At 33.8% G+C, this 25,072-nt stretch overlaps 1 protein-coding gene across 1 annotated transcript; it reads right to left on the reverse strand.

Moving 5' to 3' along the window:
* Positions 1-23,243: 23,243 nt before the first annotated feature.
* On the reverse strand, positions 23,244-24,355 carry LOC139863238 (uncharacterized). Its single transcript, XM_071851881.1, has 2 exons — positions 23,463-24,355; positions 23,244-23,370 (listed from the first exon to the last, which is right to left on the reverse strand). The coding sequence occupies exons 1-2, from the start codon at positions 24,353-24,355 to the stop codon at positions 23,244-23,246; spliced, it is 1,020 nt and encodes a 339-aa protein (XP_071707982.1).
* Positions 24,356-25,072: the final 717 nt, after the last annotated feature.

Consider the following 25,072-nt stretch of genomic DNA (forward strand, 5'->3'; position numbering starts at 1 on the left):
TGTTAAACCATCCTTAGATCATGTTAAATATATATAAATACATATATATACACAAACATATAATTATCGTATGTTATATCGTTCGTGATATCATCGGTCATATTGGACGGTCAAACTTTGTGTAAAACTCTTTTCAAAAACACAAGTCTCAACAATTTGGATTGCTTATCATGTTGGTATGGTTTAATTTATGTAAATATTAATCTCATAAGTATAAAATGATCGGAAAAATCTGGGTCGTTACATGGATATTCACCTAAACTCTGAAGAAAGTATAACCGGAATGGATCAACCAATCAGCCATCACCTATTCTGGATGAATTGGGGATGGGTTCATAGCCTACTTAATCATTGGAGACAAGAAGAAGGTGATCCCTTCCATCCACCACATTGCCCTCTTGGCGAAGAACCTGAAGCACTTACTGGCGAACCTGTTCGAGACACCATTTTCTCTCTCATTTCCAGAGTATCTCGTCACGATAATATACTATCTCAAATTCTGGATCTTATTCATCCGATCGTCCGAACCGCCAATCATCCCGGTGTAGTAGAAGAAGTCAACGAGCTTCGCGCTCGGGTAGTGGCTTTGGAGAATATGGTGCAAAGGTTACAAGCATCAGCAGCATCACCGGCATCAACAGTACCACCGACAACAACACCAACAGTACCATTACCACCACCAACAACATCCGCATTGCAAACCTCAACTTCACAATCTGTTCCACGAGCATCAACGTCATACGCACCGTAGTTACCAAGAAATACCAGCAACAATAACCGATGAAGTATTAACTCATTTCCCCTGAAGAAATTTTATGTATATTTAATATACATGAATTTTAAAATAAAAATAAATCTTTTCGTACTAAGCTATTACATGTGAATCTTAACTGGTAGGTACTACTCGGTTAGTTCATATTACTAATATGCAATGATGTACATCCTTCCTTAACAACTTAACCATTGTTAACTACAATCTCTGTTTCAACCCAATGAATTCCATTTCATAATAAACCAAGTGTATTAATCAATTACATAATTGATTTTACATTTTCAATTTCGATATACTCGAAACTTTCCAGAAAACATCATCTGTGCCTTGTAAGGATCACAAAAATTCCACGAGCACCAACATCCTTCACCGAGGAATATCAATAAGAATAAATAATGAAGTGCTGATTTCATTAGTGAAAAACTCCGCAAAGATTATGTAATCTTTAATGTTTTAGAGATTAATCATTTCTAAGTCAAGCCGAAAATAAAATGAGCTTAATATGATATTAACTCATTAAATCTGTATTAGATCTGAAGAAAATATACATACATATATTTTCATAAAGACGGTAATAAAAATTCTTTTATACAAAGTATTAATTGTGAAATCTTTAACAGGTAGGTACTACTCGAGAAATATTTAAGTTCACAATTAATATGTTACACTGTACATTCTTCAATTTTGATTCAAAAATCATTAACTATACTCACTATCTTCACAATGATACACAATCATTTCATACAAATTCAATCACATATTCTGATATCGACGGATCAGAATCCAAGCCATAACTCTGAACCAGTGACATCATTCTTAGATCTCTACATCTTTCAAAGCTATACTTTGACTTTAAAACTATGCAAGATCCTTTAGCATTGTTTTTACCGAAAATAACCTTGCAATTGCTTTTCAAAGTATCCAGTATTATCAACCATTCAACCAGTCAACGACGACCTTTCAGACTTGTAACTTTGGCATATACGTTTTTGTTACTGGGGAACCTTTCATGTTCCACCACATTAGCAGTAAATTTACCAACAACTTCATTGATCTTTGACCTTCCGAAAAATCCTTATACTCATTGAAACCGTATAATGTACTCATCCACATCTTGTAACGGCAATTGCCATACCAACTATCAGGAATTAGCAATCAGTATTTTGAAATCTTGCAGCACGTCTACGTCAATAGTTATATGTGTATATATAACATCTACCTCCTGGACTTACATACTTCGAATGTGAAGTTTCCAAAAAACACCCCAAACTACGAAACTAGTTCTCCGAATTTTGGAAAATGTTGATGAAGCAGCAAAAATTGTAAACGACCTTAACAGTCAAAAGTTTGATGATAAAGAATAGTATGGTGGTAAAGCTGAGAAAAAGAGAAGGTTTGGAACTGAAAAACGGATTGAGTAAAGTATGAAAGAGACTGTGGATAAATTACAAAGACTGAACCTGCCTTCAAAGAATCCAAATGATTCAGTGACTGCTGAAACCATTAGTAAGGACTTACTTCTTATTCTAAACCTTCACAGACAGATTTTCCGCATCATCCTCTGATATTAGAAATTCTAAGATATCTTCATACCTATTCTTATCGGAAATCATTCATCTCTTCGCACTATCTATGTTACATCATAAAAGAAACTATTTTAGTTTCTAAAATCTGAAAAATTCAAAAAAATGGATGTTTTGAAGAAATGTTGGGAACTGAAGCATGAGTTAGTATAATATAATGACACTTGATCAACGTGATTATATTACAGTAAGTCATGCTGAGTTTCTAATGGAACGTGATAAAGGTTCACAGATCACACCCTCATCATGAACCATGTTACATAACTCTTTCATTCTAAAGGTTCTTTTCTTGATGATTCGGTCTTTTTCAGATATTCTGGTAATTTAACAAATCAAGATCGTGTCATTACAATTTCTTTCTTAGAACATTAACTATGTTCATTCTGAAATGTATAGCTACGAATTTCTGGGCCATTATTCGCATGACTTGAAGTCGGGAAGGAAAAACGAAAGCATGGAGCTCCTAAATATAAGGGAAAATATAAAGCCTGACAACAATACATATATTACAAACCGTTTATATCAATGCGTATAGCAATATAAAGACATGGGAGAATGAAAAATACTATAACCCCAAGGTAATAGTAGAAGAAAATAACTTCCTCTGGTGGCAGATGAAAAAGAAGAATGAAGGATACGATAGCCAAGAAAATATCAAGAATCAGAACTGGATTAAGCATTTCACAATCTTTTGAAAGTATGAAATAAGGAAGAAGATGTAGGAGTGGTGAAAATAATGAAACGGAAGTGGTTAATTTATAGCGAAATATCAGACATAACAATCGAGGCAGATTACGCATTTAAAAGAAATCTTAATTTCCTTAAATTTTGAAGAATCAAATCTTATTTAGATTATGAAGATTTTCTATTCCTTAAATTCCGAAAATCAATCTTAACTACGTCAAAAGTTAAGACGAATCTCTATTCTTTCATTTCACTCTTTTACGATAACTTCTCTCATACGCTTCGAGAAATTGGATTGTTTTATTCATATTATTCAACGGTGATAAAATTCTATTTATCAACTCATATTCGTTATGAAAACATTTTAATTGTTAGCCATGACGACCTCACTTAAATTTCGGGACGAAATTTCTTTAACGGGTAGGTACTGTGATGACCCGGAAATTTCTGACCAAATTTAAACTTTATCTTTAAATGATTTAATGTTTTCAACACGATAAGTAAAGTCTGTAATGTTGAGTCTCAAAGTTTTGGAACTATATTCATGTAATCAATTATTCTTTGACTGTTCTCGAAGATTCACGAACAATATATATATATATATATATATATATATATATATATATATATATATATATATATATATATATATATATATATATATATATATATATATATATGATTTTAAGTTATTTAGTAAACGATATTAACATTCGATTATTGATTCGATTAATATTTAGATAAGTTAACTAAAACGTTTAAGATGAACCAGTAAAACACTAATTTGCTACAGTATTTTCGAATTGCTACAGTACCCGAAAAGCTACAGTGTTTTCGAAAATCACTATTTGCTACAGTAAAAAAACTTTGCTACAATAAAACATTATTTCAAAATGAAAATGTATATATTATATATATATATATTAACAAATAGTGAGACGATGATTTATAGAAGTAAATGACCAAAACAGTCGAAAGTTTAAGATATACTTTGAGTGGTATAGTTTATGGATAACTTAAGGCTATATTTTGACAAAGGTACATGACACGAAACGTAGAATGAAAGTTTTCTAAATGTACGAAAGAACGTTCAAAAAACCGGAACCGGGACATAAGTCGAGTAACGACGTACGACTTATCGGAACAAAAATTACAAGTTATCTAGGTACGAGAATATAATATAATATATAATTAATTAATATAAATTATATAAATTATATATTAATATAAAAATACGTCGACAAACTAAAAACCAAACAAGTGTGAGCTGGATCCTCCAGCCATGCGATCGCATGGCCAAGGAGGCTAAACCCCATGCGATCGCATGGGGTACTTTTTCAGCTGAGGTCCTATAAATTCAAACGATTTCAGTGATGTTTTCCTCACATTATTCTTAATATTACTCCGTAAGTATTTATTTATATTATTTATATTATTATTATTATTATTATTATTATTATTATTATTATTAAGATTAATATTATTATTAATCTTATTATTATTAGTATTATTAATTAGTATTATACATAAAATACTACGACGAGGTCATGAGCGTGTCACTTTCAAAATGGGTTTCTGTAACAACCCTGATTTTTTCGTTACTTTCGTTAACCTTTCGTTAGTTTATTTAACGGCGATTATTTAACTTTTATGCGTTTACGTGTATTAAATGCGTACTTGACCTTTGGAGGGTTTCAATAATTAATATGGGTTGATATTAATGCAAATAAATATTTCGGATAATGAAATACGATAAAAATGATACGATTTTGATAATAGCTTTTTGAGCAACGAAACGCTCGAGTTTATATTAATAATTAATTTAATTAATTATTAACTTTTTAAAATATTTAATTTATTGGGTTTTTAATAAATTAAGCGATTGGTTGCGTTTAAAGATCGGATTAGCGTTCTGGGCCTTCGGTACGACTAAACGACGGACCACGAATACGCGCTTTTGCAAAACGAGAGCCCGGGAACCCATCCCATGGGGCCCATCGGCCAAAACCCCCTCCCCACCCCTTTTATGTCTAAAACTTGTAACTTTAGGGACTTATGTGCAATTTAGGATAACTAGGGATGATATAAATAGAATTAATAAACCTAATTAGGATTAAGAACATAAAAACGCAGCTTTTTCTTCCCTCCTTCTCCCTCCCATCGTCGACATCATCACCACCACCATACCATCAATTTTTGATTTTTAGAGCAAGCCTTGAACACGAAAGTTGCAATTCTCGATCTCCTCTACGTGTGTGTATCGTTAATTTTGTGATCAAAGGTATAATTGCATAAACCCTAATTCTAAAAATCTGAATTTTATTAAAGTTTCATAGTTATGTTGTCAATTGCTCAAGCCTATACACGTACGTGTTAATTGTAATCGTTATTTTGATTGTTTGATGCGCTAGGGTTTAAAAATGAATTTGTATTTGTTTGATCAGAAAAATTAAGTTTTTCAAATGTTAATTATTATGTTATAATCAGATTCCTTGCGAAAAACTATTGAGTTTAGGCTTTGGATTCGCTTGATTTCGTTTCCGTATGATTAAGTTATGTTGATTTGAATTATCGTTGTGTTTTTGTTGCTTGATCAGAAATCTGGTATTTATAGAAAACGAATTGGCATGTGAGACTTATACCACTAGAAAGATAATTTAAAAACACTCAAGTTAGACTAGGATATCATGTCTTTTGCTTATGTATAGCCCAAGTTATGCTAGAATTAGTGTAAATGAAGTTTTATACAGCACTTGCATGAAAATAACCTTGTATGATAAAATGTTTTAACTTCTGTGATTAAATCTTTGCATATTTGAAAAATAGACAAAAAGTAATTCATCTTTCATGTAGATATCATAGGTTAATTGTATCTAGATCTTTGGATAATTGTATACGAATGTGACTATCGAAATGGGAATCGAATCTGTAAATTGAACACGGTTTTGTACTCTGTGAATCTTGTGGATTGTTTGAGCATGTATGCTTCTGGAAAATGAAACTTAACATGATATGTGACTTATTTTTAGTTTATTTCAATCTCTGAAACTTTATGCATTGGGCACAATAGAGCCATACTTTATGTGAATTATGATTTGAGCTGAAAACTGAATGATCAACTTGCACGAATAAACTGTACAAATTAGCTAAAAAAAAGTGGCTAGATTTTTTATATGTGTTATTTTGATTTGTCCTTGAACTATGTCCACTGGTCTTGTATCAATTTCATGTTCCTAACTCCGGTTATAGCCAAAATGAAATCAGTGAGCGGTCAGAAACTGACTTGGCAAACCCCAAATGTATCCCTTCTGATTCCTGACTTTTATTTGTCGTATGAGTCCCTGGCTGGACTTTTTGGAATCAATTTTAAGTGTAATTATGATCTGGAGTTTGTCATATTTGCTTGAATTTTGTACTATAAAATAATGTGCTAAGTATGCTACGTGTTCATAAATTTTGTGCATGACGATAAACTGAAATTGTGAAAATGATCGTTCATGACCTAAAACGTATTGTTTGACTTAGGGTTGATATGTTGACCAATATTTAACATGAACCTACTGATGTTGTCTTTAGTTAACTACTTTGACCAAGTTTGACTTTTGGTTTGACTTCGGTTGACTTTGTTTGACTTGCATGATATAGTTGACCTTTACTTTGAAACGCGTCGAGTCGAGCAATAAGACAACGTACACTATGAAACCACACTTATTTAAGATACATATATTGACCAACCTAAATACGTATACTTAGGTTACATTACTCGGGTCTAAACCGTAAAAGTCATTTGTCTTTCATTCTGAGCTTATTCAAAGGTGAGTCTACAGTCCCGCTTTTTACATGTTTTCAGGGATGAGAATATACGCTGTTATGTTTACATTTTCAATTACTTTTATATTGACATGAGTACTACACACATGCATAATGAGTTTGTTCAAAAAGCCTCTAGCTTGAATACTTTTAATACCATCGGTGTAAGCACAATTTAGATGGACGGATCCGTTAGGTTGACAACCTCACCCACTATAAAAGTAGTGGTGCATTTATTTTGAACATTAGATACATTTTGTAGTGACCCGAACTTTTCCATGTTTATATATATTAATTGAGATTGATATTTACATGATTAAATGTTTCCAACATGTTAAGCAATCAAACTTGTTAAGACTTGATTAATTGAAATATGTTTCATATAGACAATTGACCACCCAAGTTGACCGGTGATTCACGAACGTTAAAACTTGTAAAAACTATATGATGACATATATATGGATATATATATATATAGTTAACATGATACTATGATAAGTAAACATATCATAAAGTATATAAACAATGAACTACAAATGTAAAAACAAGACTACTAACTTAATGATTTTTAAACGAGACATATATGTAACGATTATCGTTGTAAAGACATTTAATGTATATATATCATATTAAGAGATATTCATACATGATAATATCATGATAATATAATAATTTAAAATCTCATTTGATATTATAAACATTGGGTTAACAACATTTAACAAGATCGTTAACCTAAAGGTTTCAAAACAACACTTACATGTAACGACAAACGATGACTTAACGACTCAGTTAAAATGTATATACATGTAGTGTTTTAATATGTATTTATACACTTTTGAAAGACTTCAATACACTTATCAAAATACTTCTACTTAACAAAAATGCTTACAATTACATCCTCGTTCAGTTTCATCAACAATTCTACTTTTATGCACCCGTATTCGTACTCGTACAATACACAGCTTTTAGATGTATGTACTATTAGTATATACACTCCAATGATTAGCTCTTAGTAGGCCATGTGAGTCACCTAACACATGTGGGAACCATCATTTGGCAACTAGCATGAAATATCTCATAAAATTACAAAAATATGAGTAATCATTCATGACTTATTTACATGAAAACAAAATTACATATCCTTTATATCTAATCCATACACCAACGACCAAAAACACCTACAAACACTTTCATTCTTCAATTTTCTTCATCTAATTAATCTCTCAAGTTCTATCTTCAAGTTCTAAGTGTTCTTCATATATTCTACAAGTTCTAGTTACATAAAATCAAGAATACTTTCAAGTTTGCTAGCTCACTTCCAATCTTGTAAGGTGATCATCCAACCTCAAGAAATATTTGTTTCTTACAGTAGGTTATCATTCTAATACAAGGTAATAATCATATTCAAACTTTGGTTCAATTTCTATAACTATAACAATCTTATTTCAAGTGATGATCTTACTTGAACTTGTTTTCGTGTCATGATTCTGCTTCAAGAACTTCGAGCCATCCAAGGATCCGTTGAAGCTAGATCCATTTTTCTATTTTCCAGTAGGTTTATCCAAGGAACTTAAGGTAGTAATGATGTTCATAACATCATTTGATTCATACATATAAAGCTATCTTATTCGAAGGTTTAAACTTGTAATCACTAGAACATAGTTTAGTTAATTCTAAACTTGTTCGCAAACAAAAGTTAATCCTTCTAACTTGACTTTTAAAATCAACTAAACACATGTTCTATATCTATATGATATGCTAACTTAATGATTTAAAACCTGGAAACACGAAAAACACCGTAAAACCGGATTTACGCCGTCGTAGTAACACCGCGGGCTGTTTTGGGTTAGTTAATTAAAAACTATGATAAACTTTGATTTAAAAGTTGTTATTCTGAGAAAATGATTTTTATTATGAACATGAAACTATATCTAAAAATTATGGTTAAACTCAAAGTGAAAGTATGTTTTCTAAAATGGTCATCTAGACGTCGTTCTTTCGACTGAAATGACTACCTTTACAAAAACGACTTGTAACTTATTTTTCCAACTATAAACCTATACTTTTTCTGTTTAGATTCATAAAATATAGTTCAATATGAAACCATAGCAATTTTATTCACTCAAAATGGATTTAAAATGAAGAAGTTATGGGTAAAACAAGATTGGATAATTTTTCTCATTTTAGCTACGTGAAAATTGGTAACAAATCTATTCCAACCATAACTTAATCAACTTGTATTGTATATTATGTAATCTTGAGATACCATAGACACGTATACAATGTTTTGACCTATCATGTCGACACATCTATATATATTTCGGAACAACCATAGACACTCTATATGTGAATATTGGAGTTAGCTATACAGGGTTGAGGTTGATTCCAAAATATATATAGTTTGAGTTGTGATCAATACTGAGATACGTATACACTGGGTCGTGGATTGATTCAAGATAATATTTATCGATTTATTTCTATACATCTAACTGTGGATAACTAGTTGTAGGTTACTAACGAGGACAGCTGACTTAATAAACTTAAAACATCAAAATATATTAAAAGTGTTGTAAATATATTTTGAACTTACTTTGATATATATGTATATATTGTTATAGGTTCGTGAATCAACCAGTGGCCAAGTCTTACTTCCCGACGAAGTAAAAATCTGTGAAAGTGAGTTATAGTCCCACTTTTAAAATCTAATATTTTTGGGATGAGAATACATGCAGGTTTTATAAATGATTTACAAAATAGACACAGGTACGTGAAACTACATTCTATGGTTGAATTATCGAAATCGAATATGCCCCTTTTTATTAAGTCTGGTAATCTAAGAATTAGGGAACAGACACCCTAATTGTCGCGAATCCTAAAGATAGATCTATTGGGCCTAACAAACCCCATCCAAAGTACCGGATGCTTTAGTACTTCGAAATTTATATCATATCCGAAGGGTGTCCCGGAATGATGGGGATATTCTTATATATGCATCTTTTTAATGTCGGTTACCTGGTGTTCACCATATGAATGATTTTTATCTCTATGTATGGGATGTGTATTGAAATATGAAATCTTGTGGTCTATTATTATGATTTGATATATATAGGTTAAACCTATAACTCACCAACATTTTTGTTGACGTTTTAAGCATGTTTATTCTCAGGTGATTATTAAGAGCTTCCGCTGTCGCATACTTAAATAAGGATGAGATTTGGAGTCCATGCTTGTATGATATTGTATAAAAACTGCATTCAAGAAACTTATTTTGTTGTAACATATTTGTATTGTAAACCATTATGTAATGGTCGTGTGTAAACAGGATATTTTAGATTATCATTATTTGATAATCTACGTAAAGCTTTTTAAACCTTTATTGATGAAATAAAGGTTATGGTTTGTTTTAAAATGAATGCAGTCTTTGAAAAACGTCTCATATAGAGGTCAAAACCTCGCAACAAAATCAATTAATATGGAACGTTTTTAATCAATAAGAATGGGACATTTCAGTTGGTATCCGAGCGTTGGTCTTAGAGAACCAGAATTTTGCATTAGTGTGTCTTATCGAGTTTGTTAGGATGCATTAGTGAGTCTGGACTTCGACCGTGTTTACTTGAAAAATGATTGCTTAACAAATTTTGTTGGAAACTATATATTTTTAACATGTGAATATTATGTGATATATTAATCTCTTAACGCGTTTGATATTATGTGATAGATGTCTACCTCTAGAACAAGTCCCATTGACTCACCTAATAATAATGAAGAGTCAAATGTAAATTGGAATGATTCGTGGACTGATTCACAAGTTCCCGAAGAGGAACCGGAAGAAGAGTCGGAACCGGAAGAAGAATCGGAACCGGAAGAAGAATCGGAACCGGATGAAGAAATAGAACCGGTGGGGGAAATAATAAAATGGTTAAGTAAAAGAAAATCCTCAACCAACCGACCAAGGTTAATTATGGTCAATGGTGTTTCCGCCAAGGAAGCAAAATATTGGGAGGATTACCAATTCTCCGATGAATCGGATTCCGACGAGAATTCCGATGATGTTATAGAAATTACCCCAACTGAATTTAAAAAGGCAAAAGAAAATAATAAGGGAAAGGGCATAAAAATAGAGAAATCTAATTCCAACCCCGATGAACTTTATATGTATCGTCAACCCCCGAAGTCCTTAAGTTGTAACAATGACCCGGGAACCTCTAAACCACCAGGTTTTTCTAAACCAATGTGGAAAACTACGGCTCGTATTAGGGGAACATCATATATCCCTAGATACTTGGCAAAATGAACCAAAACCGAAGAAGAAGAAACAAGCGAGTCGGAATAATATAGTTGTATTCGTGTGGTGTAATATATGTAATATAGTGTGCTTATGCTTTATGATATATGTAAAAATTGCTTGTATTAATAAGTATTTTTTTTATGAATCTAACTCTTGTCTATTTTACAGTATAAAAACACAAAATGGATAGACAACCCAATATTTTAAGAGACCTACCCGGAGACATGATTGATGAAATCTTGTCTAGAGTCGGTCAGAATTCTTCGGCACAACTATTTAAGGCGAGATCAGTTTGTAAGACATTCGAAGAACGTTCCAAGAATGCCTTGGTTTATAAAAGGCTTTCGTTCGAAAGATGGGGGATATCACATTGGGAAATCCATAAGTTACGATGTTTTTACTTTGACGCATATATTGCGGGGAACCCAAATGCTATTTTACGCAATGGATTAAGAAATTATTTTGACTCAATATATCCGAATATTGGACTTCGTGATTTAGAAAAAGCGGCAAACATGCAACATAAAGAAGCATGTTATGCTTACGGATTAGTAATGTTCGCTTCTCACCAAAGTGAGAACAAGAACATCGGGCTACAACTATTAAACAAAACGTTCCTACAAGTGACGGAGTCGGTAATTAGGGTAAGAAATGAGGTTTTTAGATTGTTACGGGACCGTTGGACATTACGTAACCCTCGTCCCTTTGACGACGTTACAACACGCTGTCTTATCAACGGCTATAACGGTTATGTTCCACAAGACCAAGGATGGGAAGTAATCCTAGTAAAACCAGAATGCATGACTTGTTTCTGGACGTATGAATTACGTGTCTTTATTGCCTTTGCTGAACAACTTGTGTACTAGCTAGAATTATCTTCACAACCATCTTGTATCAAATTTATTGTGTGCTATATTTCATGCTATATGTAAAATAAGCGGTATTGTAAGTTTGTAAAATATTGTGTAAAAGTTTGAACGCGAAATATTATTATAATCAGTTTTTCATATAGAATTGTAGTAGTTGAATTGTATATTAGCTACTAAGTATGAACTTAACTGGTAGGTACTACCTGAATTTAAACTTATAAAACGCTAATATGAAGAAAAAGCTTTTATAAATGAGTTCATATTATGCAACGAAATACTATTAACTACTCTTAATATTCTGTATGATTAACTTGTTCCATTTGACTATTTTGAAGGAAATGGCACCGACTACTCGACACACCGTGAATATGAATGAAGAGAAATTCCGTACTTTTCTAGCTTCAAACATAGCCGCAGTACAGGCTGCGCTACATACCAACAATAACCTTGGATCTAGTAGTACAGGAAATCGTGTAGGATGCACCTACAAAGAATTCACTGCCTGCAAACCTTTGGAATTTGATGGAACCGAAGGACCGATCGGATTGAAACGGTGGACCGAGAAGGTCGAATCGGTGTTTGCCATAAGTAAGTGTACTGAATAGGACAAAGTGAAGTACGCTACACATACCTTTACAGGTTCTGCGTTAACATGGTGGAATACCTATCTAGAACAAGTGGGACAAGACGATGCGTACGCACTACCGTGGTCAGCATTCAAGCACTTGATGAACGAGAAGTACCGTCCCAGAACCGAGGTCAATAAGCTCAAGACAGAACTTAGAGGGTTACGAACCCAAGGATTTGATATTACCACGTACGAAAGACGATTCACAGAATTGTGCCTATTATGTCCGGGAGCATTCGAAGATGAGGAAGAGAAGATCGACGCGTTTGTGAAAGGATTACCGGAAAGAATCCAAGAAGATATAAGTTCACACGAGCCCACCTCCATACAACAGGCATGTAGAATGGCTCACAAACTAGTGAACCAGATTGAAGAAAGAATTAAAGAATAGACTGCTGAAGAGGCCAATGTGAAGCAAGTCAAAAGAAAGTGGGAGAAAAACGGTGATAAGAATCACCAATACAACAACAACATCAATTACAACAATAATCGCAACAATTATCCCAACAATAGCAACATCAATCGCAACTACAACAAACGGCCCAACAACAACAACAACAACAATAAAAACAACAGCAGCAGCAACTACAACAATCATCCCAACAACAATAATAACCGCAACAACAACAACAATCAGAAGCAGCTATGCCAAAGGTGTGAAAAGTATCACTCGGGGTTCTGCACCAAATTTTGCAACAAGTGTAAAAGAAATGGTCATAGCGCGGTGAAGTGTGAGGTCTACGGACTAGGGGTTAATAGAACGAAAGGAATAAATGGTGTCGGAACGAGTAATGGCGGAGCAAGTAGTGTCGGAGCAAGTTATGCCAATGTAGTTTGTTATAAATGTGGAAAACCGGGCCACATTATTAGAAATTGCCCGAACCAGGAGAACACGAATGGACAAGGCCGCGGAAGAGTTTTCAATATTAATGCGGCAGAGGCACAGGAAGACCCGGAGCTTGTTACGGGTACGTTTCTTATTGACAATAAATCTGCTTACGTTTTATTTGATTCGGGTGCGGATAGAAGCTATATGAGTAGAGATTTTTGTGCTAAATTAAGTTGTCCATTGACGCCTTTGAATAGTAAATTTTTACTCGAATTAGCAAATGGCAAATTAATTTCAGCAGATAATATATGTCGGAATCGAGAAATTAAACTGGTTAACGAAATATTTAAGATTGATTTGATACCAGTAGAGTTAGGGAGTTTTGATGTGATAATCGATATGGACTGGTTGAAAGAAGTGAAAGCAGAGATCGTTTGTTAGAAAAATGCAATTCGCATTATACGAGAAAAAGGAAAACCCTTAATGGTGTACAGAGAAAAGGGCAACACGAAGCTACATCTTATTAGTAATTTGAAGGCACAAAAACTAATAAGAAAAGGTTGTTATGCTGTTCTAGCACACGTCGAGAAAGTACAAACTGAAGAAAAGAGCATCAATGATGTTCCCATTACAAAAGAATTTCCCAATGTATTTCCGAAAGAATTACCGGGATTACCCCCACATCGATCCGTTGAATTTCAAATAGATCTTGTACCAGGAGCTGCACCAATAGCTCATGCTCCTTACAGACTCGCACCCAGCAAGATGAAAGAACTGCAAAGCCAATTACAAGAACTTTTAGAGCGTGGTTTCATTCGACCAAGCACATCACCGTGGGGAGCTCCTGTTTTGTTTGTCAAGAAGAAAGATGGTACATTCAGGTTGTGTATCGACTACCGAGAATTGAACAAACTTACCATCAAGAACCGCTACCCACTACCGAGAATCGATAACTTATTTGATCAACTACAAGGCTCGTCTGTTTATTCAAAGATTGACTTACGTTCCGGGTATCATCAAATGCGGGTGAAAGAAGATGATATTCCAAAGACTGCTTTTAGAATACGTTACGGTCATTACGAGTTTATGGTCATGCCGTTTGGTTTAACTAATGCACCAGCTGTGTTCATGGACCTTATGAACCGAGTGTATGGACCATACCTTGACAAGTTTGTTATTGTTTTCATTGATGACATACTTATTTACTCAAAGAATGACCAAGAACATGGTGAACATTTGAGAAAGGTGTTAGAAGTATTGAGGAAGGAAGAATTGTACGCTAAGTTTTCAAAGTGTGCATTTTGGTTGGAAGAAGTTCAATTCCTCGGTCATATAGTGAACAAAGAAGGTATTAAGGTGGATCCGGCAAAGATAGAAACTGTTGAAAAGTGGGAAACCCCGAAAACTCCGAAACACATACGCCAGTTTTTAGGACTAGCTGGTTACTACAGAAGATTCATCCAAGACTTTTCCAGAATAGCAAAACCCTTGACTGCATTAACGCATAAAGGGAAGAAATTTGAATGGAATGATGAACAAGAGAAAGCGTTTCATTTATTGAAGAAAAAGCTAACTACGGCACCTATATTGTCATTGCCTGAAGGGAATGATGATTTTGTGATTTATTGTGACGCATCAAAGCAAGGTCTCGGTTGTGTATTAATGCAACGAACGAAGGTGATTGCTTATGCGTCTAGACAATTGAAGATTCACGAACAAAATTATACGACGCATGATTTGGAATTAGGCGCGGTTGTTTTTGCATTAAATACTTGGAGGCACTACTTATATGGGGTCAAAAGTATTATATATACCGACCACAAAAGTCTTCAACACATATTTAATCAGAAACAACTGAATATGAGGCAGCGTAGGTGGATTGAATTATTGAATGATTACGACTTTGAGATTCGTTACTACCCGGGGAAGGCAAATGTGGTAGCCGATGCCTTGAGCAGGAAGGACAGAGAACCCATTCGAGTAAAATCTATGAATATAATGATTCATAATAACCTTACTACTCAAATAAAGGAGGCGCAACAAGGAGTTTTAAAAAAGGAAAATTTAAAGGATGAAATACCCAAAGGATCGGAGAAGCATCTTAATATTCGGGAAGACGGAACCCGGTATAGGGCTGAAAGGATTTGGGTACCAAAATTTGGAGATATGAGAGAAATGGTACTTAGAGAAGCTCATAAAACCAGATACTCAATACATCCTGTAATGGGGAAGATGTACAAGGATCTCAAGAAACATTTTTGGTGGCCGGGTATGAAAGCCGATGTTGCTAAATACGTAGGAGGATGTTTGATGTGTTCTAAGATCAAAGCTGAGCATCAGAAACCATCAGGTCTACTTCAACAACCCGAAATCCCGGAATGGAAATGGGAAAACATTACCATGGATTTCATCACTAAATTGCCAAGGACTGCAAGTGGTTTTGATACTATTTGGGTAATAGTTGATCGTCTCACCAAATCAGCACACTTCCTACCAATAAGAGAAGATGACAAGATGGAGAAGTTAGCACGACTGTATTTGAAGGAAGTCGTCTCCAGACATGGAATACCAATCTCTATTATCTCTGATAGGGATGGCAAATTTATTTCAAGATTCTGGCAGACATTACAGCAAGCATTAGGAACTCGTCTAGACATGAGTACTGCCTATCATCCACAAACTGATGGGCAGAGCGAAAGGACGATACAAACGCTTGAAGACATGATACAAGCATGTGTTATTGATTTCGGAAACAGTTGGGATTGACATCTACCGTTAGCAGAATTTTCCTACAACAACAGCTACCATTCAAGTATTGAGATGGCGCCGTTTGAAGCACTTTATGGTAGAAAGTGCAGGTCTCCAATTTGTTGGAGTGAAGTGGGGGATAGACAGATTACGGGTCCGGATATTATACAAAAAACTACCGAGAAGATCATCCAAATTCAACAACGGTTGAAAACCGCCCAAAGTCAACAAAAGAGCTACGCTGATATTAAAAGAAAAGATATAGAATTTGAAATTGGAGAGATGGTCATGCTTAAAGTTACACCTTGGAAAGGCGTTGTTCGATTTGGTAAACGAGGGAAATTAAATCCAAGGTATATTGGACCATTCAAGATTATTGATCGTGTCGGACCAGTAGCTTACCGACTTGAGTTACCTCAACAACTCGCGACTGTACATAACACTTTCCACGTCTCGAATTTGAAGAAATGTTTTGCTAAAGAAGATCTCACTATTCCGTTAGATGAAATCCAAATCAACGAAAAACTTCAATTCATCGAAGAACCCGTCGAAATAATGGATCGTGAGGTTAAAAGACTTAAGCAAAACAAGATACCAATTGTTAAGGTTCGATGGAATGCTCGTAGAGGACCCGAGTTCACCTGGGAGCATGAAGATCAGATGAAGAAGAAATACCCGCATCTATTTCCAGAAGATTCGTCAACACCTTCAACAGCTTAAAATTTCGGGACGAAATTTATTTAACGGGTAGGTACTGTAGTGACCCGAACTTTTCCATGTTTATATATATTAATTGAGATTGATATTTACATGATTAAATGTTTCCAACATGTTAAGCAATCAAACTTGTTAAGACTTGATTAATTGAAATATGTTTCATATAGACAATTGACCACCCAAGTTGACCGGTGATTCACGAACGTTAAAACTTGTAAAAACTATATGATTACATATATATGGATATATATATATAGTTAACATGATACTATTATAAGTAAACATATCATAAAGTATATTAACAATGAACTACATATGTAAAAACAAGACTACTAACTTAATGATTTTTAAACGAGACATATATGTAACGATTATCGTTGCAAAGACATTTAATGTATATATATCATATTAAGAGATATTCATACATGATAATATCATGATAATATAATAATTTAAAATCTCATTTGATATTATAAATATTGGGTTAACAACAATTAACAAGATCGTTAACCTAAAGGTTTCAAAACAACACTTACATGTAACGACTAACGATGACTTAACGACTCAGTTAAAATGTATATACATGTAGTGTTTTAATATGTATTTATACACTTTTGAAAGACTTCAATACACTTATCAAAATACTTCTACTTAACAAAAATGCTTACAATTACATCCTCGTTCAGTTTCATCAACAATTCTACTCGTATGCACCCGTATTCGTACTCGTACAATACACAGCTTTTAGATGTATGTACTATTGGTATATACACTCCAATGATCAGCTCTTAGCAGCCCATGTGAGTCACCTAACACATGTGGGAACCATCATTTGGCAACTAGTATGAAATATCTCATAAAATTACAAAAATATGAGTAATCATTCATGACTTATTTACATGAAAACAAAATTACATATCCTTTATATCTAATCCATACACCAACGACCAAAAACACCTACAAACACTTTAATTCTTCAATTTTCTTCATCTAATTAATCTCTCTCAAGTTCTATCTTCAAGTTCTAAGTGTTCTTCATATATTCTACAAGTTCTAGTTACATAAAATCAAGAATACTTTCAAGTTTGCTAGCTCACTTTCAATCTTGTAAGGTGATCATCCAACCTCATGAAATCTTTGTTTCTTACAGTAGGTTATCATTCTAATACAAGGTAATAATCATATTCAAACTTTGGTTCAATTTCTATAACTATAACAATCTTATTTCAAGTGATGATCTTACTTGAACTTGTTTTCGTGTCATGATTCTGCTTCAAGAACTTCGAGCCATCCAAGGATCCGTTGAAGCTAGATCCATTTTTCTATTTTCCAGTAGGTTTATCCAAGGAACTTAAGGTAGTCATGATGTTCATAACATCATTCGATTCATACATATAAAGCTATCTTACTCGAAGGTTTAAACTTGTAATCACTAGAACATAGTTTAGTTAATTCTAAACTTGTTCGCAAACAAATGTTAATCCTTCTAACTTGACTTTTAAAATCAACTAAACACATGTTCTATATCTATATGATATGCTAACTTAATGATTTAAAACCTGGAAACACGAAAAACACCGTAAAACCGGATTTACGCCGTCGTAGTAACACCGCGGGCTGTTTTGGGTTAGTTAATTAAAAACTATGATAAACTTTGATTTAAAAGTTGTTATTCTGAGAAAATGATTTTTATTATGAACATGAAACTATATCCAAAAATTATGGTTAAACTCAAAGTGGAAGTATGTTTTCTAAAATGGTCATCTAGACGTCGTTCTTTCGACTGAAATGACTACCTTTACAAAAACGACTTGTAACTTATTTTTCTGACTATAAACCTATACTTTTTCTGTTTAGATTCATAAAATAGAGTTCAATATGAAACCATAGCAATTTTATTCACTCAAAACGGATTTAAAATGAAGAAGTTATGGGTAAAACAAGATTGGATAATTTTTCTCATTTTAGCTACGTGAAAATTGGTAACAAATCTATTCCAACCATAACTTAATCAACTTGTATTGTATATTATGTAATCTTGAGATACCATAGACACGTATACAATGTTTCGACCTATCATGTCGACACATCTATATATATTTCGGAACAACCATAGACACTCTATATGTGAATGTTGGAGTTAGCTATACAGGGTTGAGGTTGATTCCAAAATATATATAGTTTGAGTTGTGATCAATACTGAGATACGTATACACTGGGTCGTGGATTGATTCAAGATAATATTTATCGATTTATTTCTGTACATCTAACTGTGGACAACTAGTTGTAGGTTACTAACGAGGACAGCTGACTTAATAAACTTAAAACATCAAAATATATTAAAAGTGTTGTAAATATATTTTGAACATACTTTGATATATATGTATATATTGTTATAGGTTCGTGAATCAACCAGTGGCCAAGTCTTACTTCCCAACGAAGTAAAAATCTGTGAAAGTGAGTTATAGTCCCACTTTTAAAATCTAATATTTTTGGGATGAGAATACATGCAGGTTTTATAAATGATTTACAAAATAGACACAAGTACGTGAAACTACATTCTATGGTTGAATTATCGAAATCGAATATGCCCCTTTTTATTAAGTCTGGTAATCTAAGAATTCGGGAACAGACACCCTAATTGATGCGAATCCTAAAGATAGATCTATTGGGCCTAACAAACCCCATCCAAAGTACCGGATGCTTTAGTACTTTGAAATTTATATCATATCCGAAGGGTGTCCCGGAATGATGGGGATATTCTTATATATGCATCTTGTTAATGTCGGTTACCAGGTGTTCACCATATGAATGATTTTTATCTCTATGTATGGGATGTGTATTGAAATATGAAATCTTGTGGTCTATTATTATGATTTGATATATATAGGTTAAACCTATAACTCACCAACATTTTTGTTAACGTTTTAAGCATGTTTATTCTCAGGTGATTATTAAGAGCTTCCGCTATCGCATACTTAAATAAGGACGAGATTTGGAGTCCATGCTTGTATGATATTGTGTAAAAACTGCATTCAAGAAACTTATTTTGTTGTAACATATTTGTATTGTAAACCATTATGTAATGGTCGTGTGTAAACAGGATATTTTAGATTATCATTATTTGATAATCTACGTAAAGCTTTTTAAACCTTTATTGATGAAATAAAGGTTATGGTTTGTTTTAAAATGAATGCAGTCTTTGAAAAACATCTCATATAGAGGTCAAAACCTCGCAACGAAATCAATTAATATGGAACGTTTTTAATCAATAAGAACGGGACATTTCACATTTGAACAAGTGTATAACATTTTATGAGGTAAGGTCGGGTGTAGTAGTTCTATACTCGGGTTAATGCTAGTATTCAGGTGCTCGGTTTATGCAAGCGATAGAATCTCGTGGTCAAGGAAACTAAACTATTTTTCTGATAACTGTTTTTCAGATACTGTTACATTATTTTAAACCTGTAGATTCACCAACATTATTTGTTGACCTGTTTTTGCGTGTTGTTATTCTCGGGTCCTTAAGAGGTATGCTTCCGCTGTGTTTGCTGCATGTCTGGCCATGGAGTCAGCATTTGATTTAATGAACATTATTTACTTTCGCATTTAAAACTTTTATACTGTTTAAATACTGTTGGCTTGTGGTTACGATCACAACAGTGTTTCTATTTTGGGATTATTGACTAATGTTTTTGAAAGTTAATATTTTTAAATAAAATTAAATGTGATTGCTTTAAACGTCTCATATAGAGGGCATAACTGTTAACTGTGGGATCTGAATTAACACGCCGTCAGATGGTAATTTGGCGGGGTGTTATAGTTTCGAGCGGGATAGAGCTAAGGAAATTGTGGGTTATAATTATAGAGGTTATGGGTAATATTCGCAAGTCAAACCTAGTGTTTATCATCTCCATTACGTCTACATACTTTCCTACAATATTGAATCTCAATATTGATACGTAAGCACTCATATTTTATCTTTTATATATTAATTGTGTATCCATGTCTAGTGCTCGAGTATATATATTTATACATGCTTGTATGCTAAATTTCGTCGTTAAACAGTTATGATGAATCACGAAGTAAATACATATATTACTGATAAAAGGTATATGATATGCATGTTTTCGGAAAGCTGGCGAAAAATCAATAACTTTTCATTTAGATATCGAATAGTTTCGATGAACGGATTAAAAGATATGATCAACTGAATTATGATTGACGTTAATTGAAATTGCTTTTGTATCTGCAATTAAGATTTAAACAAATAGTTTACGAGATTGATAAAATGGATTTTTAAATATTACTAGCCGAGTAAATGAATTCTTAAATAAGGCATGTCTCGTTTGTTGAACAATCGTCAAAATTGACTGTTTTATCATGTTTTTTAAAGCTTCATAAAAACTATAGTTTAATTTTACAAGAATTGGGAAACTATATGAAATGTTAAAATGGTTCAATTGCCATGATCATTCAACTGTTGTATTGAATCAGATTGACTTTTTGAAACAACTTTGGATAACTTTTGTATGTCGATCTCGAGCATTAGGATGGTGATACACTATGACCTGACCTAGCTTGATAGACATTTATTGACCAACATATGTTCTTTAGGTTGAGATCTACGGTTATTTGGTAATCCGAGTTTCAGTCACATTTTGGTGAACGACTTTATATGCTGCTAAGGTGAGTTTCATTTGCTCCCTCTTTAATTGCTTTTGCAATCTATATTTTTGGGCTGAGAATACATGCACTTTATTTTAAACGCAATGGATACAAGTACATACTAAATTCTACACCGAGTTTGAACCGAAAATCCCTTAGCTTTGGTAACTAGTAACTGCCAGTTATAAGAACTGGTGGGCGCGAGTAGTTATATATGGATCCATAGGGCTTGACATCCCCTTCTGTTTCAGCTATAGAAATCCTAGCCTGAACTATAAAACAGACGTATGCTATTTGAGTTTAGTACACGTTGGTTTGCGTGTATTGTACATGTTGGTTGCATGTATGTTAAAACAGAGGTACTTATTATATAGGCGCTAAATCTTAGTTACCAGGTTGCTCAATCTTGTAGAATATTTTGATAAACGTTTCTGGATGAAACAACTGAAATCTTGTGATCCACTTTTATATACAGATTATGCGAAACACTAAAACTATGAACTCACCAACATTTGTGTTGACACTTGTTAGCATGTTTATTCTCAGGTTCCTAGAAGTCTTCCGTTGTTTGCTTATATGTTAGACAAGCTATGTGCATGGAGTCTTACATGGCATATTTATCAAGGAAACGTTGTATTCACCAAATCATCACCATGTATCTTATTTTGACTGCATTGTCAATGGAAGTACTATTGTAAACTATTATTTACGGTGATTGTCTATATGTAGAAATCATCAGATGTCGAAAACCTTTGATTTAAATATTCATTTATGGTGTGCCTTTTCAAAAGAATGTAATGTTTACAAAACGTATCATATAGAGGTCAAATACCTCGCAATGAAATCAATGAATGACGTGTTCGTCCATATGGATTTAAATATAGTTGTGAAAAATATAGTGTACGCAACAATTGGATCCCTGTGGAACGAACCGGACTTACTAAAAACTACACTACTCTACGATTAGGTACACTGCCTATAAGTGTTGTAGCAAGGTTTAGGTATATCCCATTCTATAAATAAATAAATAACTTGTGTAAAATTGTATCGTATTTAATAGTACTTCGTAATAAAATTAATAGTATTTCGTACGCCACCTCGCACACATCACTACTCCATTCGGAAAAAATAATAACATCGTCAGCGTATAGAAAATGAGAAAGTCTTATATTATCAACCCCCACAGTGACTCCGTGGCACACATTTTCTTGCATAGCTCGATGAAAAGCGAGATGTAAACCCTCCATGAAAATAATGAAAAGAAAAGGACTAAGAGGATCACCCTGTCGAAGCCCTCTTTTAATAGAGAATTCACGAGTCGGGTTGCCATTAACAAGAACGGAGGTTCTGGCAGATTTGAGGTATCCCATAATCCACGAACACCATTTCTGACCAAAACCCAAGGAGGATAACATAAACATAAGATAGTCCCAGTTAACCGAGTCATAGGCTTTCTCGAAATCCACCTTGAATAACAATAACGTGCGATTTTTCTTTTTAAACCATGACATAATTTTGCTCAGCATCAGCGGACCATCAAGAATTTCACGGCCTGAAATAAATGCGGACTGAACGGGACTAATGATCTTATCGATTACATGAAGTAACCGATTTGTAATAATCTTCGTTACTATCTTATAGAAAAAATCAATCAAAGAAATTGGCCGAAAATCTGTAATGAGAACCGGGTTCCGCACCTTCGGAATGAGCGAGAAAAAAAGCAGAGTTGGCACTACGTGGCATAAAGGATGTCACAAAGAATCTTCTAACATACCTATAAATATCGAACTGAAATAAGTTCAAAAAAGTTTAATGAATCGAAAAGAAATACCGTCAGGTCCCAGTGCCTTAGAGCTACCACAATACCAAACCGCGTTCTTAATCTCCATATCATCTAAATCTCTTTCAAGGAAACAGGCTTCATCTCTAGTTAATTTATAGCGAGGTTCAATATAGTTAAACTCGGCACCCGTCTTCACTTCATTAAATTTGAGTTTGTAAAACTCAAAGAATATGTTTTTTATGGCATTCGGGTTATCGATCCAACACCCGTCTACCATCAAGCCATGGATCTGTTGCATGCCACGTTTATGTTTAAGAGAATTATGAAAAAACTGGGAATTTTCGTCACCCTCCATATCCCATTTAATTCTAGATTTCTGTAACGAATCAAGAGCCTCCAATTTATAAATATCATCCCTTTCAGCAAACAAAGAATTACGCAAATTAATCAGATCCGCGTCTGCATTCCCTGCATCAATAACAACATCAAGATCATTAATTTTGTTCACAATTCCTTTCAGCCGTGTTGCCTCATTACTTCTGGACGAAATAATCCACCCCTTAAGCTCTTGTTTCATGAGCTGAAATTTAACAACGATGTCCATATTATGGTCGTTGTTTAGAGTCTTCCAAGCGCTACAAACTTTTTCATCAAAGTCGGGACGGGCGAACCATGACTCAAAAATCTTAAAATACCTAGGGCCGAAATCCAACTTGTCTTGAAAAAGGAGAATAGGAGCATGATCTGGATATCCGCGGGGCAAAACTGAACCTTTTAAATCATTGACAACTTTAAGAATATTGTTAGTGATAAAAAAACGATCGAGTTTACTAAGTTTGTTACCATCCTTGGTTCGCCACGTGAATTTAAGACCACCAAGTGGGACTTCATAAAGTGCATTCGAATCAATAAAATCATTGAACACATGAGCATCTTGTGAAGAAAAAGAAAAAAAAAACAGAACCACTACGTTCATCAGGACGTCTAACCGAGTTCCAATTGAAATGTCCCGTTCTTATTGATTAAAAACGTTCCATATTAATTGATTTCGTTGCGAGGTTTTGACCTCTATATGAGACGTTTTTCAAAGACTGCATTCATTTTTAAAACAAACCATAACCTTTATTTCATAGATAAAGGTTTTAAAAAAGCTTTACGTAGATTATCAAATAATGATAATCTAAAATATCCTGTTTACACGCGACCATTACATAATGGTTTACAATACAAATATGTTACAACAAAATAAGTTTCTTGAATGCAGTTTTTACACAATATCATACAAGCATGGACTCAAAATCTCGTCCTTATTTAAGTATGCGATAGCGGAAGCTCTTAATAATCACCTGAGAATAAACATGCTTAAAACGTCAACAAAAATGTTGGTGAATTATAGGTTTAACCTATATATATCAAATCATAATAATAGACCACAAGATTTCATATTTCAATACACATCCCATACATAGAGATAAAAATCATTCATATGGTGAACACCTGGTAACCGACATTAACAAGATGCATATATAAGAATATCCCCATCATTCCGGGACACCCTTCGAATATGATATAAATTTCAAAGTACTAAAGCATCCGGTACTTTGGATGGGGCTTGTTGGGCCCGATAGATCTATCTTTAGGATTCGCGTCAATTAGGGTGTCTGTTCCCTAATTCTTAGATTACCAGACTTAA

The sequence above is a fragment of the Rutidosis leptorrhynchoides genome, chromosome 8 (genome assembly GCF_046630445.1).
Source record: "Rutidosis leptorrhynchoides isolate AG116_Rl617_1_P2 chromosome 8, CSIRO_AGI_Rlap_v1, whole genome shotgun sequence".
In the NCBI taxonomy this organism is placed as follows: domain Eukaryota; kingdom Viridiplantae; phylum Streptophyta; class Magnoliopsida; order Asterales; family Asteraceae; genus Rutidosis; species Rutidosis leptorrhynchoides.

Coding starts and splice junctions, on each gene's coding strand:
- LOC139863238 (XM_071851881.1), bottom strand. CDS start 24,355: ATGAACGTAGTGGTTCTGTTTTTTTTTTCTTTTTCTTCACAAGATGCT. Junction 23,371..23,462: donor GAGATTAAGAACGCGGTTTG/GTATTGTGGTAG, acceptor CGATATTTATAG/GTATGTTAGAAGATTCTTTG.